The 15,215-nt window shown below is 35.2% G+C and overlaps 2 protein-coding genes across 2 annotated transcripts; both read right to left on the bottom strand.

The window, feature by feature from the left end:
- Positions 1 to 10,173: 10,173 nt before the first annotated feature.
- On the bottom strand, positions 10,174 to 10,770 carry LOC140861439 (uncharacterized). The gene has a single exon (XM_073264457.1). It carries the CDS (start codon positions 10,768 to 10,770, stop codon positions 10,174 to 10,176), a length of 597 nt encoding a protein of 198 aa, XP_073120558.1.
- A 680-nt stretch (positions 10,771 to 11,450) lies between these two features.
- Positions 11,451 to 14,306, bottom strand: LOC140861437 (uncharacterized). The gene is made up of 3 exons (XM_073264456.1): positions 14,136 to 14,306; positions 12,480 to 14,006; positions 11,451 to 12,269 (listed from the first exon to the last, which is right to left on the bottom strand). The coding sequence occupies exons 1-3, from the start codon at positions 14,304 to 14,306 to the stop codon at positions 11,451 to 11,453; spliced, it is 2,517 nt and encodes an 838-aa protein (XP_073120557.1).
- Between the last annotated feature and the right edge of the window lie 909 nt (positions 14,307 to 15,215).

The following is a 15,215-nucleotide window of genomic DNA, read 5'->3' as shown; positions in this document are numbered from 1 at the left end:
TCAACTCTACTTGAGTGAACAAATATTCAGACTCTTGTGATTCGAAAAGATCTCGAACCGCTCGCCATACAGATAATGGCGCCAAATCTTCAGTGCAAACACAATTGTTGCTGATACGATCGTGGACAGCTCGCATGTGGATCGTATTGCGGAGAATGTGAGAGATCCATTAAATTTTCCAGTCGGCCCAATTACAAGGAGGTGAGCTAAAAAGTTCAAGGAAGCTCTTCAAAATATTTTGATAGATTACCAAGAGAGCGATGGAATATTCGGAGTTCATTTCGGGGAAAGTTGTAATGTCCTTGAAGTGCATGGAAGCTTGGAAGAAACAACAAAATTATCAAGAAGGACTCGAATGAAAGAACTCGCTCCCCAATGGGATATTACCACGCTCGGGCGCAAGCCAAAAATCCAGAAACCAAGCTTTTCGGGTGAACTCGAGCGAGCTCAACATACACTCCAGCGCAAGAAACCACGCGCGCGAGCGAGCCACAACCTCTCTCCAGTGCGATATAAATTCCAGAGAGTTCTTTAATTAGGCACGCTCGAGCGGGGCTCATGAATTGCGCTCCAGCGCTAGATCTCCGATTTCACACATTTGGAGGTGTTTGTGTGTGTGCGGGATTTTCTAGTATTTTATTATATTACTTATTTTAAGTGTTTTGGTTTATTTGGATACTTTTTCATGATATCTTTAGTATTATTTTATATTATTTTGTGATGTAATATAGATAGCAATTACATTCATTATTAAAGAAATTAATTTGATTATGGATTTTATCAGTCTAAAATTCTCTCAATAATTTTATTCAAACTTTGGCTTTGTTCTAAATCAAAATTATAAAAGTTATTAAACTTTGTGGCGTTTGTAAATTGTTCTTCATTGAAGATTGTCAGATATAAGTTATCCGAAGGTCTCACTGAATTCAATTGTTTCGTAATTTTTGTTGTTAATCGTTCATTGATTAAAGGTGAATATTCAATTCAATATTTTATTATTTTTCCGCGAGATTCTACTTGTCTTAAAAAGATCAAAAACATCAATTGAGTATTGTGTTTAGTTGATCTGAGGGCACGAATTGGTTTATTTTTGTGTTTATTTTTCATTAATCAACCAGGTTCATATTAGTTTATAACTTTAGATCGTGCACTAGGTAGTTCCCTTCATGAGTTTTCAACTGTCTAGAAGTATAGGCAACCACCTGCCAATTTTGTGTCAGCACATAGCCCCATCCTTGAAGATATACATCGGTGTAAACCACATAGCCTCCGGATCTAGATGGTAACGCAAGAACACGAGCGGTAGTCAGTCGACTCCTCAACTCATCAAAGCTCTACTCACATTCGCTCAACCTGAAAAAAAGAACATCGTTCCTTGTCAGCTGCGTCAATGGTATAGAAATGAATGATAAATTTTCAATGAATCGACGATAATAACCTGCTAAACCCAAAAAATTACGAATCTCTGAAGCTGTCGTAGGGCGCGAACAATTAAATATAGCTTTAGTCTTACTTGGGTCCACTGATACACCCTCCCGAGAAATGACATGATCAAGGAATACAAGTCGGTTAATCCAAAACTCGCACTTACTAAACTTAGCGTTGAACTGCTTCTCATGAACAATCTGCCGTACAAGCCTCAAGTGCTGCGCATGCTCGTCAATACTACCAGAGTAAACCAAAATGTCGTCAATAAAAATCGTGAAAAGCTTGTGTAGCTCAAATTCTTTATTTTTTAAAATTAAGAAATAGAAATTTTGATACAAAGTGATTTAAATAAAGATTAGTGAATACAATCTCTAGATAATCCCTTGATTTTTTTCTTCAATGACAATTTCTTGTGAAATGTGAATTTCTAGAGTGTTTGATCTTCTTGGAAGATGATTTGATATCTTGATAACGTTAATTCGATGGGTTCACACCTTGTTATCGAATTAACCTTCAAAATTTGGGAAGAACGCGATGAACTCCTTGAATCACGCCTTGAATTTTGTTGATCTTGAATTTGGTGAGGAACGAAATCTTCTAGGATTTGAATGAATTTAAATGTGTTTGAAGAATAACGCAATTAATTCCTTGAATCACGCCTTAATCTTCTTGAATTTAATGAATTTGATGAAGAACGCCTTGAATTTCGCCTTGATCTTCGTTGATTTCCTTGAACTTCTTGAAAATGACTTGAGAGAAAAATCTTGAATTCTTCTACTCCTTTTCTTCAGTCTTCTGTGTTGTGTCTTCTTTGTTGGTCATCTGCCCATATTTATAGCTGAAGGGTGCAGATTCCTTCCATTTTCATTTGATGAGATGTCGCAATTTGATTGGCTCCTCATGATTCATTTGGAGATTATCTTCCATTAATCACAATATTTGATTTTAAATACTAAATATATTAGTATTTTCTTCCATTTGATTCAAGATTTGATTTGAAATACTAAAAATATTAGTATTTCATTCCATTTATTGCAAGATGCAATATTGATTTAAAAATCTTGATTTGATCAAAAAATATATTAAAATATCAATTAATTAACTATTTATTTTTTGTAGGAATTTAATTTCCAATAAATAAATAGTCAATTATTTTTTATTGATATTTAATATATATACTTCTTTTGGTATTTTTCATAAATTTAAGCTAGACAAATTTAATTGTCTACAAATGCCCCTTCGAGACTTATTCAAATTTTTTTTTGAGTGAATAAATCACGATTATTTACTTTCAATATTAACCTTTTTATTCTATTTTATATATATATATATATATATATATATATATATATATATACATATATATAGATATGGAAGCAAGGGAAACACATGCAATACAAACAATCTTGTACCGACCCCACGTGGGTGAATCTAGATTTGTTTCTAACTTGCATTATTTATGAATTTCCATAGCATATTTCCCTTTCATCAAAATTTTCTTCCTTCTCAAGTAAAAGAAAGATGGAAACTTTTATTCCTCTTGTATGAATCCTTTTTGAATGGAATTTTTTTTTCTTCCATTCATGCACACCTCTTCAACTATAAAAGAGAAGCATTAGGGCAAAATTTACATTCATCACAGGTACGAAAATTTTCTCCCTTAGCATCCTTTTTCGTACTCCTTTTTTTTTTTTTTTTAGATTACTCACGTCTCCGTCTAATTTCTGCGCAGGAGCGAATATTACGAGGGCCAAGTTGCCAACCAATTCTCTAAGGCAATATAAAATTGCTACATTGGAACTCTTGAAATAACCTCGAAGACCGGGCCATCATGTCTGTTCCTTGCTTTTTTTTTTTTATTCTTTCGGTGGTTTCCCGGGTTTTTTTTACTTTTAATTTTAAAAAAAATAAAAATTTCAAAAATACTGTAACTGAAAATAATTTCAAAACTACCGTAAAACGCTATCGGTGGCAGCGGACGCTTGAAATTATTTTTGCAGCGTCCGCTGCTACATAGGCAGCGTCCGCTTCAACTGGCAGCGGACGCTGCCAGTTGGCATGGGGACTTGCACCTGCAGGTCGCCATGCCTTTTTTCTTTTTTCTTTTTACTTTTTATTTATTTAATTGTTTTTTTTATACTTTTAAAATTTGTAAATATTTTTATAAAAAGTTTAATTATTTAATTTGTTTTTATAGTGTTTTTAATTAGTACATTTTTTTATAAAAAATAATTATGTAATTTGTAAAAAAAATTTAAAAATTTATTTAATCATTTTAATTTTTACATGTTAAATTTTTAATGTGTCTTATTAGATGGTAATCAAGTCAAAAATTAAAATTAAAATTTTATTTTTTTGAAAAAAATATCGTATTAATAAAATTATTATTTGTTATATTTATAAAATTCGAGTTGGATCTAAATCATCTCGAAAATGTGAACTCAAACTCAACTAACCCGATCAATCCGATTTGATATTTTTACAAAATAAATAAATAACAATTTACAACACTTAATAGTAATAGTAATATAAATCAAAAATTTTAATCAAAATATGTTTACTTAGAAATTAAAAAATTATAAAAAAACAAATTAAATAATTAAAATTTTTTAAAAATATTTACAAATTAAAAAAGTATAAAAACAATTAAATAATTAAAAAAAAGTAAAAAAAGGAAAAAGAAAAAAGGCAATCGCACCTGCAGGTCCCCATGCCTTTTTTATTTATTTATTTATTTTTTTTACTTTTTAAATTATTTAATTGTTTTTTTATAATTTTTAAATTTTTAAATATTTTTATAAAAAGTTTATTTATTTAATTTGTTTATTTATAATTTTTTAATTTGTAAAATTTTTTATAAAAAAATGATTATGTATTTGTTATTGAAATTATGGTAATTTTTTTATAAAAAAAATAAAATTTTAATTTTCGATTTGATTACGAGTTAAAAAAATTATTAAAAAAAATTAGAAAATTAAGAGGTAAAAAAAATTTACAAATTAAAAAAACTATAAAAAAACAAATAAAATAATTAAACTTTTTATAAAAATATTTACAAATTTTAAAAGTATAAAAAAAACAATTAAATAAATAAAAAGTAAAAAAAAAAAAAAGAAATAAGGCATGGGGACCTGCAGGTGCACGTCCCCATGCCTACTGGCAGCGTCCGCTGCCAGTTGGAGCGGACGTTGCCTATGTTGCGAGCGTCCACTCCCACTAACATCGTTTTACAATAATTTTGAAATTATTTTTAGTTTACAGTATGTTTGAAATTTTTATTTTTTTTTAAATTAAAAGTAAAAAAAACCCGTGGTTTCCCACACTTGTGTTTTTCCTATTTCTTATTTTTTTTATTTGTTTCTTTTTATTATATACATATATACATGTTATATATACACGTTTATATATTTTAAGTTTTGTTTTGATTTACCTTCTTTTGTTTTGTTTCTGTTGTTTATTTGTATCTTTTTTTTCTTTTTCTTTTTCTTTTTTTTTTTCGTTTTGGTTTTTTTTTTTTAATATATATATACGTATGTACTTTTTGAAACTATGATACATGTTACGTTTTAATATATATATTTTAAGTTTTATTTTGTTCTTTTTTTGTGTCAGTTTTAATTTTATCACTTTTTTTTTGGTTATACTATTTCAATTTTTTATTGATTTTACTCATGGTTCAATTTTGCAGAAGCCGATTTAAAAAATTTCCAAAATTTGGAGTGGAACTTGAATTGCCTTCCACTTACGACACGTATGTACATTGTTTCTCTTGATTTTATTATTATTATTATTATTATTATTATTATTATTATTATTATTATTATTATTATTATTATTATTATTATTATTATTATTATTTACAAAATACACGTAATTTGTTGTTGTGGTTTAACTTTTTTTTTTCTTTTTGTTTTGTTTATATACATACGTACGTATACATATTCCTATAATATACATTATTATTTATCTTGTTTTGTATTATTAATTTATTTTGTTTTGTTTTTTTAACTTTGAATAGGGCTTATTAAATTTGCAGAAGTTCGAGGCTTATTAAACACTAATTAAAACTCAAGTTGCTTCTCAATATTTTGTACATGTAAGTTCCACTTACTTTTTATTTTATTATTATTAATTTGTTTAATATTACTTATATGCTATGTTATTATTATTTTATTATTATTACTACGTATCGTATGTATGTTTTTTTTTGTACACATGTTTTATTATTATTATATTATGATTATATATTTTTAGTTTACGTATACATGCATAATCGTATATATATGTATATATTTTGAGTTTTACACGTATTGAGTTTGTTTTATTTATTATTATTTTTATTAATTTTTTTTATTATATTACACATGTATTTACAAATTTTTAATTAATTTTTTTTTTGGTAGCACAATGGTCTTTTTCAAGGACATATCTTCTTCCTCTGGCACGCAACGTTTAATGATTTTTGATGACAAAAATCAACCCGAAGAAAAAGGCACTATTTTGATTGTTGACAAGCCAATGGCCGGTCGTTATGCAAAACCATGGTCGCAGTTGACAAACTTGCTTTAAGCTCCCGAGTGGTCCATCGAGACTCCTTTCAACAAGAATTCTAAAGTTTGGGCTTTGCGGGCAACTCATCATCAGCAATTGCAAGAGCATGTTCCATTGCCATCATTGGGAAGATGTATTATTGAAGGCAAGGCAAAGTGGGATGACGCACTCCAATTTCTTTGCGAATTTCATTACATCAAAGGATATTGGGAGTGGACTGAAGATGTTCTTAGCCGATGTGATCATAGGCTTCGAGCGGCGCAAATATATGACCCAATTTATGCTTCATTATTCACATATGATCGAGATTCCAACATTATGAAGGCATTTTGCGAGGCATGGTGTCCACTCAACAAAACATTATTGACTTCACATGGCGAATTATCTATCTCTTTGTGGGATTTGCACTCTTTGTCGGGCATGTCCATCATTGGAAATTTATATGATGAAGTTGTTCCTAGTGCCAAGGAGCTCATCGGCGTTGATGAAGCGGGTAGCAGATTCTTTCCTCGATCATGCAATCACTTACTTCATGCTTTTCACATTCTTCGAGAAAATTCAAAAGATGATCCATGCTCTCAAGTGACTATTGATCAGTGGGTTAGATTTTGGTTCAAGAAGGCTTTTCGGCATCATTCACCTCCTCCACGTAGAGATAAAAAGACAGCGCCCCCTGAATCCACATATAATCCACTTGGCGATTTCAAGACACACGAAGAATGGTCCCCTGCAGAGAAGACTATATTTTCGAAGCTTGGCATCAGAGACAACTCAAAATATGAGACATACTTGGCGGCATATTTATCTTGTTGGTTATGTGTATTTGTCCTTCCTCAAAGAGGTGCCAAATTAATTCGTCCAAGTACTTTAAAGATGGCAAGCATCATGGCTAGTGGGCGGAAGGTGGGTCTTGCTGTTCCAACATTGACGAGCATTTATCGAGGCCTCAACAAAATTGCTGCTTCTTCAAATCCATCTCGTGCATGTGCGACTTTTCCTATACACTTCATCTATGGTTGGCTTGCGCATTATTTTAACACTCACAACCAAGTTGGAAAGGAGCACGTGGTCCCAAAATGGTGACTTTTTCCGGCGAAGGGAGCGCAAAACATTATGATTCAATTGAAGCTCGCAAAAGAATTCACAAAGGAGATTTTGCTTCTTGGACTTGCACCATGATCACAAGGAGTAAAGACTTTTTATATCTTGATAATGGAAACACGGAGGAACTTGAGCATAATTATTTTATTTCCATCCATTCCGGCTATCTGTCTTTGCGCCAAGGAAGTCGCTTCTTGGTTGAACCTTATAGTCCTCACCGCTTCAGTCGTCAGTTTGGATTTTATCAAATACCACCAGGGGTTCTTGTTCGAGACGCCCGCAAAGCTTCTTTGGATGAAGGGCTTCTTTTTTGGCGGTTGAGTACTCTTTCCAACTCAATGTCTAGAGTGCAATTTCCATCCATGCCCCCAAATGCGAAGAGATTCTGCTTCGATGAGTATAAGAAGTGGTGGGCAATAGTTCATGGAAATTATTTGGAAGAAAACATCACAATTTTGACTATCTCGAAGCCTTGTGAAAATTTGCGAGAAGGTAAAATTTGTGAGGATGAAAATGGGTTTCTCGGTGAAGACTCTCGTCCCAAAGATCATAGTGCTCGTGCAATCAAACTTTTAGAGGTAAACAAGAGAAAAGGACTTCCAAGATAGTGAGAGTAGCACTGCAGACCATCATTGGAAAAGAGCCAAAAAGAACTCTAACCCTTATGAGCCAAGAGTCATTGACATCGATAGTGTAATCGGAGACCCGAGACTTGTGGAAAGCTTTGTGGGAGAGGTAATTTTTTTTTATTTCTCTTTCTCTCATTTTTTTTAAACACACTCTGTTTTCATTCATTTTTTTTAGGTGGAGAAATAGTTATTGAATGCTGATGATAATCATGATTCGCAAGGCAGCCAAAAATCGATCGTGGGACCAAACATATCAATTGCAGTTCTTTCAGCCGGTGAAGAAATACCAAAAGAAGGTTCTATTTTGGCGATTCCCAATGCAACTCCCAAGCCTACTGCACTTCTTGCATTTGATGGAGGAAAATTTTTATTTGATCTTCAAAAAGAATTTCTTCAAAGATTGTGGGTCGACCTTCGTGAAAAGATAATGAAGACTTCAATTGATTGTATCTCTTCTCTTAAAGGCGACGTGTTTTTGGTGCTTGATACCATGAAGAGTTTTCATGATTTTGATTTCTCTAATTTGGAAAAGTTATTGCGATCGTTTTTTGACAAAGCTTCTGCATTTGATGAAGCCCAGTCAAAATCTTCCGAACAGACTGCCAAGGAGATTGTTGCACAACAATTGAGTGAAGCCAAAGATCGTCTTGATGCTGCCAAAACTACGGAGAGCAAAGAGGCGAGTCAAGTTCAATCTACTCATCAAGAATTGGAGCGCATTACCAAAGAACTTGATGATTTGAAGAAGAGAAAGAAGAGCTTATCTACTTCTTTAAAGGGGCAACAACGATTGTTGTCTAGTGCTCAAATAGAGGTTCATAAGATTGAGGAAGAAGTCACTGCCATTGGAGATGTTTTCCCTTTGGTTGATGGGTCCGTCGAGAATTTGAAGATGTCGACGATCCATCTTGAAGTTGCCAAAGAAGACTTGAAGAAATTTAGTCCCTTTGTTTAGCATTTGTTTATGACTTTTACTTCCATTTATATTTTGTAACGAACATCACTTTCAGACGTTTATAAATGTGCTTCTTTTTTATTCATATTTTTTTTTTGTGCTTACATTCCACTTGAAATATAAAATAAATTATAATTTCATGGGAAACGAAAACAGCAAGTTCATGACTGTAATTAGAAAATATCTAAGTTTCCTATGTACCCAATATAGGGATCAAGTCATAACGTAGTTCAAAAATTTGATTGTTTGGTGGGGTGCCGTGCACAGTTTATACTCATACGGGCCAGGAGTATCTATTTTTTAACCACCCTAGACTAGGTGGGGATTTAATATTTTAACCACATAAAATACCATAAGTGGAAGAAATGCAGTTTAACCACATGAATTCACTATTGGTGGGGACATAACAGTTTAACCACATATAATACATTTGGTGGGTACCGTTCACAGTTTATACTCGTGTGGGTCAGGAGTTTTTCTTTTTTTTCGATTTCTTTTTTTTTTTTATGCATAGTAACGCTTCAAGAATTTCCCGTTTATGGGACCAATCCTTAAGCCATCTTCGGCCACTAATCTATATGCGCCATTAGTATAAACCTATTTGACAACATATGGGCCGTCACATTTTGATGTAAACTTGTTCCCGGTTCGATTAGTTGTGATGATGGGCCTTCTCACTATGAGTACTAAATCATTGACTTGAAATGAGCGCGATCGCACTTTTTTGTTGAAAGCTCTAGAGAGACGAGCTTGGTAACACTCAAGTTTTTGTTGCGCTTCCAGTCTTTTCTCATCGAGAGCTTCTAATTCCTCATGGCGCAAATGTGCATTTTCTTCTTCTGTCAAGCCTTCTTGTATAGCTATCCTTAGTGATGGAATTTGTTGCTCGAGTGGCACGACGACTTCCACACCATACACCAATGCATAAGGAGTTGCTTGAGTAGGCGTTCTGTAAGTGGTTCTATATGCCCATAGAGCCTCTCCAATCCTTTCATGTCAGTCTTTCTTTGATTTTGCAATTATCTTTTTCAAGAGATTACAAAAAGTTTTGTTGAAAGCTTCGGCCAAACCATTAGCAGCAGCATAGTACATAGAAGACTTTCTTTGCTTAAAGACAAAATTTTCACAGAGTTTATCAATCAAAGTATTGCAAAAAGGTTTTCCATTATCTGTGATCACGTACCGAGGAATCCCATATCGATATATAATGTGGGTGCGAATAAAATCAGCAACATTTTCCCTCTTCACTTCTTTGAGAGCTACCGCTTCAGCCCATTTAGAAAAGTAGTCTGTTGCAGCAAAGATATACAAATGTCCACTTGAAGTTTTAGTCAGCGGTCCAACTACGTCTAAACCCCATGCGTCAAACGGCCAAGAGGCTACTATAGGATGCAACACCTCAGGCGGTTGGTGAATGAAATTTGAATGGTACTGGCAAGCTTGACACCTTTGTGCATAATCCATGCAATCTTTCACCATTGTTGGCCAGTAATAACCCATTTTTTTTATTCAAAAATGTAGCTTTGGACCTGATTGATGGGCTCCGCAAATTTCAGAATGAGCTTCTTCCATCGCTCGGGTGGTTTCTTCATCCCCTAAACACCGTAAGAAGACTCCATCAAATGAGCACCTATATAAGGTATCCTTGTAGTAGATGAAGCGCGCTGCGCGTCTTCTAATGTCTACCCTTTGACGCGGATCATTTGGCAACTTTTCATACTTCAAGTAATCGACAAATGCTTGACGCCAATCTTTTTTCTCAATTTCGAATACTTCGACAGTGTAGTTATCATCTTCTTTTTCTTCATCACTCTCATCCTCAAAAAGTGGCGGTACTACCCAATTTTTACATATTGGCACACGAGCTTCATTGTTTGGCATGGAAATTGTAGAAGCAAGCTTGGCCAGTGCATCAGCTTGTTTATTGTCTTTTCTCGGCACATGCTCAATCTCCACATCACCGAGCCACCCCATAAGCTTCCTAGCATAATTATGATATGGGAGTAATTCAGGCTTTCTGACTTCATATGATCCGAGTAACTGATTAATCACCAGAGCCGAATCCCCATATACTTGAAGATGCAATTGCTTTATATCGACCGCCATTTCTAGTCCAAGGATTAGAGCTTGATATTCAGCAACATTATTGGAGCAATTTTGAGTTAACGTGAATGAGTATGACAACACTTCCCGTCAGATGTCACAAATATAACTCCAGCACCGGCTCCTTCCTTATTTGAAGCTCCATCAAAATACATTTTCCATGGAGGTTTAACTTTAATTACAAGAACATCTTCATCCGAAAATTCATTAGATAGCTCCCAATCGGCAGGGATTGGGTGGTCAGCTAAAAATTCAGCTAATGCTTGCCCTTTGACAGCCTTCTGAGGAACATATATAATTTCAAATTGCTGCAACTGGAGATACCATCTTGCAAGCCTATCAGAAAGAACTGGTCTTGACATCACATATTTTAGCGGGTTTGCTTTTGAGACAAGCCGAACAGTGTGGGCTTGGAAGTAGTGTTTTAGCTTCTGAATTACAAATATGAGGGCTAGGCATAACTTCTCTATTGGTGAGTAGTTCAATTCATTTGGCGTCATCATTCTACTCAAATAGTATAGTGCTGTTTCCTTCCCATCATCATTATCTTGAGCTAATAAAGCTCCGACGGAACGCTCTTGAGCAGTGATATAAAGGGTTAATGGGCGTCCAGGCACCGGGGCTGCCAACACGGGAGGCTTCATCAAATAAGCCTTAATGCTCTCGAAAGCATTCTCGCAAGATTAGTCCCACTTAAATGGAACTCCTTTTTTCATGAGGCGGCTAAACGGTTGACAACGCCCAGCCAAATTTGAGATGAACCTCCTGATATATGCCAATTTTCCTTGCAAACTTTTCAGCTCGTGGATATTTCGAGGTCCGGACATTTTTAAGATTGCATAAATTTTGGCTTGCTTGATTTCAATCCCTCGATGTCGGACAATAAATCCAAGGAATTTTCCTGATGTGACACCGAATGCGCATTTCAAAGGATTCATCTTGATTTGGTACTTTCTTAGGCGCTCAAAAATTCTTCTTAAATCTTCCAAGTGGTTATTTCTCCATTTGGATTTAACAACCACATCATCAAGATAACATTCGACATTTTTGTGTAACATGTCGTCAAAAATATTCTGCATTGCCCTTTGATAAGTGGCACTAGCATTCTTTAATCCAAATGACATCACTTTGTAGCAATATATACCCTTTGGAGTGCGAAATGCAGTTAACTCTTCATCTTCTGGCGCCATGCGAATTTGATTATATCCAGAAGATCCATCCATGTAAGACAATGCTTCGTGACCCATTATGGCATCAATCATGAGTTCAGTGATAGGTAATGGAAAGTCATATTTTGGGCATGCATCATTCAGATCTCGAAAGTCAACACAAACCCGAATTTGTTCATTCTTTTTCTTTACAGGAACTATGCTGGATATCCATGTAGGATACTTGACTTCACGGATGAATCCAACCTCAATGAGTTTGTTAATCTCAGTTTCGATTGGAGGGATTAACACAGGGCGGAACCTTCGTTGAGCTTGCTTGATAGGTCGAGCTCCCTATTTAACAGCTAAGTGATGAACAACCACTTTTGGATTTAGCCCAGGCATCTCTTTGTATGACTATGAAAATATATCTTTAAACTCATGCAGTAACTCGATGTATGCTTCCTCTTCATTGATGGACAATAGGGCACTGAGGTAGATTGGTCTCGGGTTATCATCGTCGCCTAGATTAATCTCTTTCAGTTTATCAACAGTGGCTTTTACCCCTTCTTCAAGTTCAAGGGGAGCAATTTCAGCATCTTCCTCTGATGAATTTTCTTCTTCATTTGAAGTAATGTGACATGAAGCAACACTTTTTGTATCATCCTCATCTTTTTGAGTTTGAGTGTAAATCACTGTTTGCATCTTAGCCTTCAGGATCTTATTGCATGATATAATCAATGTGGTGCATCGTTTCATGCGGGATGGAATCAAACTTTGCAATATTTTCGGGATTTGCTGATTATGCGCCTCATGCAAATGCTTTGGAAAGTTCAATCTTTGTCGATTTCTTTGCCTTTTACGCCGGCCCAACCTATCAAAGACAGACACTTGTTGATCTTTTTTGTTTTGTTCGTCAACGACGGTTTTTGACGAGTACTCATATTCAGCAATATAGTTGAGGCTGACTCTTTTGATGGCAATGCGGATGGGACTTTGTGGAATGAACCCAAGGCCTAGTCGAGTTTTTTGAACAGTACGCGCATTTTCTTGAAGAGCCGCTTGTTTGTTAGAAATTCCTGAGGGGAGTTTACCCAAGGTGAGGTTTTCATTTGGGTTGTATCCGGCTTTAATGAGTAGTTTATAAGCTTTTGGATCAAAGCCCTTCGCATTCTGTAGTTCTGAGTATTCCCCATGTTCTACCTCAGCCCCTTGAGTTGGACGGACAAATCCGATGATAGATGGTCGTTTTTCATCAAGCTTTGTTAAAGGAAGTACCATCTTTTTCAAAAGATTTTCTTCTTGGACATGCAATTTACCTTTTGATTGCTCTTTATGAACTTCCAAGGTTTCTTTAATCTTACTTTCTTCATCATCATGTCTTTCGGGTTCCTGATGAGGTGAACACTCTTCGATTCTTGATGTCTTCTCATTCTCAAAGTAGTACTTGACATCGGCAAAGTGTGACTCGGCCTCGGTAAATGGTTTATCATCTCCAAGTACTTTTATTACCACCCCGTCTCGACAGTATTTAAAACATTGATGCCATGTAGAAGGAACTACCCCATTTTCATGAAGCCATGGTCGACCAAGCAACATGTTGTATGATGTCCTGGAGTCTATGACATGAAAGAATGCACTTGAGGTCATATCACCCATTATTAGTTCTAATCTTATGGCCCCAAGAGCCCTTTGTCCTCCTTGATTGAATCCTTGGATCATCAGGCGACTATTTGCAAGTTCATCTGTGGCAATATTCAACTCCTTCATCGTGCGCAAAGGCATAATATTAACTGCAGAGCCTCCATCAATTAATATCCTATTCACCTTTCTCTCGCGACTATAGCATGTGACGAATAAAGGCCGATTGTGAAAGTCAGAACCAAACGGTAGATCTTCGTCAGTGAATGCTAAGGTTGCTGCACAATCTTTATTATTTTCAGACTGACCGATCTGGTTGAAGAGACTTCCTTGTAAACCTGTTACGTGGCAAGATGCACTATCATGGTCCTGTATTTCGACTTGATTGGCATTCGCATTATCCTCTTCAAGTGATATTTTTCCTTGGCGAGCCAATTGCATGATTTTATCCTTGAATATGAAGCAGTCATAAATAGGATGCCCGATCAACCGGTGATATTTGCAATATTTTGGGTCATCCACTCATGTAGCTTCTTCAGGTCACTTCAGTTCTGGTAATTAAATCAAGTTTGCTTTGACCAAATCATCAAATATCCCCGATACATCAGAGTCGAGAAAAGGGTATTGTTTCGATTGCATCTCCTTTAAACTCAACTTTTTTCGCTCTCTTTCCTGATATATTTCTTTCTTGCCATTGCTTTTATCACTTATATTTCCCTTGAATTTGACAGGTGTGGCATTAGCTGTCATCGATTCTTTGGTCGGGGTCTTTGTGAAAGGCTTGCCTCCTTTCTTGAAGCCTTCTTTTTGAAAGAGTGGGTGCCCGGTTAGCCAACTTGTGGCTAAGGGCTTTTATGACTCTATGTAAAACAATCTTTTGTTTAATATAATTTACACTTTTATAATGGTATTGACTTTATCTTTCTTCATATTGTTATATTATGATATAATATTGTTGTTTTGATAAAGACCTTGAATATACTATAGTGTATGTACGATGTGGTAGCACATGGGGATGGCTATCATAAAACACATCTTATAGTCACTGTATATTCTAAACTGTTCCTAGTCAATTGAGCCGTCCGCAAAAAAGGGATAAGGATCGCTCGAGATTGAGACTAGCATTTGCGATGCCGAGTACCACGTTTCATTAGTATGGAACATAGAGATGTTCAAAGCATGCAAATGGATATTCATATGATGAATGATTGAACTACCCTATTCGGACTTTCCAAGTGGTTATCACTTATCGAGTGGATAAAGTCCGCGGTTTTGGTCGTACACCATTAGTCCTTATTACTTGAAACATCATTGAGACTCTATATGCTAGTACTGTACTTTGAATCATTTACCGACTCTATTGGGGTCATCAGGTGTCGGGATTGGGTACAGTTACGACACATATAGGAGTCGATGCTTTGTTGTCAAGGATTCACCACATACTTGCGAGTGTGGATATCCTCTGCGATCTGAGGAGATATTAGTGTGAAGAATCTCTGGCCAGAGTAAATGATGTGTTTTAGGTTAATTGGTTATCCTAGTAACACATGCGATGTCACTATTTGATCTCCAAGATGTAATGCATAGTTATCGAATCTCGAACGACTCTCGATATACCAATGGTTGTTGATTCGATCGGGATATATGGATGAAGGAACC

Source organism: Henckelia pumila, chromosome 4 (assembly GCF_033568475.1).
Source record: "Henckelia pumila isolate YLH828 chromosome 4, ASM3356847v2, whole genome shotgun sequence".
NCBI classification, from domain to species: Eukaryota; Viridiplantae; Streptophyta; class Magnoliopsida; order Lamiales; family Gesneriaceae; genus Henckelia; species Henckelia pumila.
This window is presented reverse-complemented; position numbering and strand designations above follow the sequence as displayed.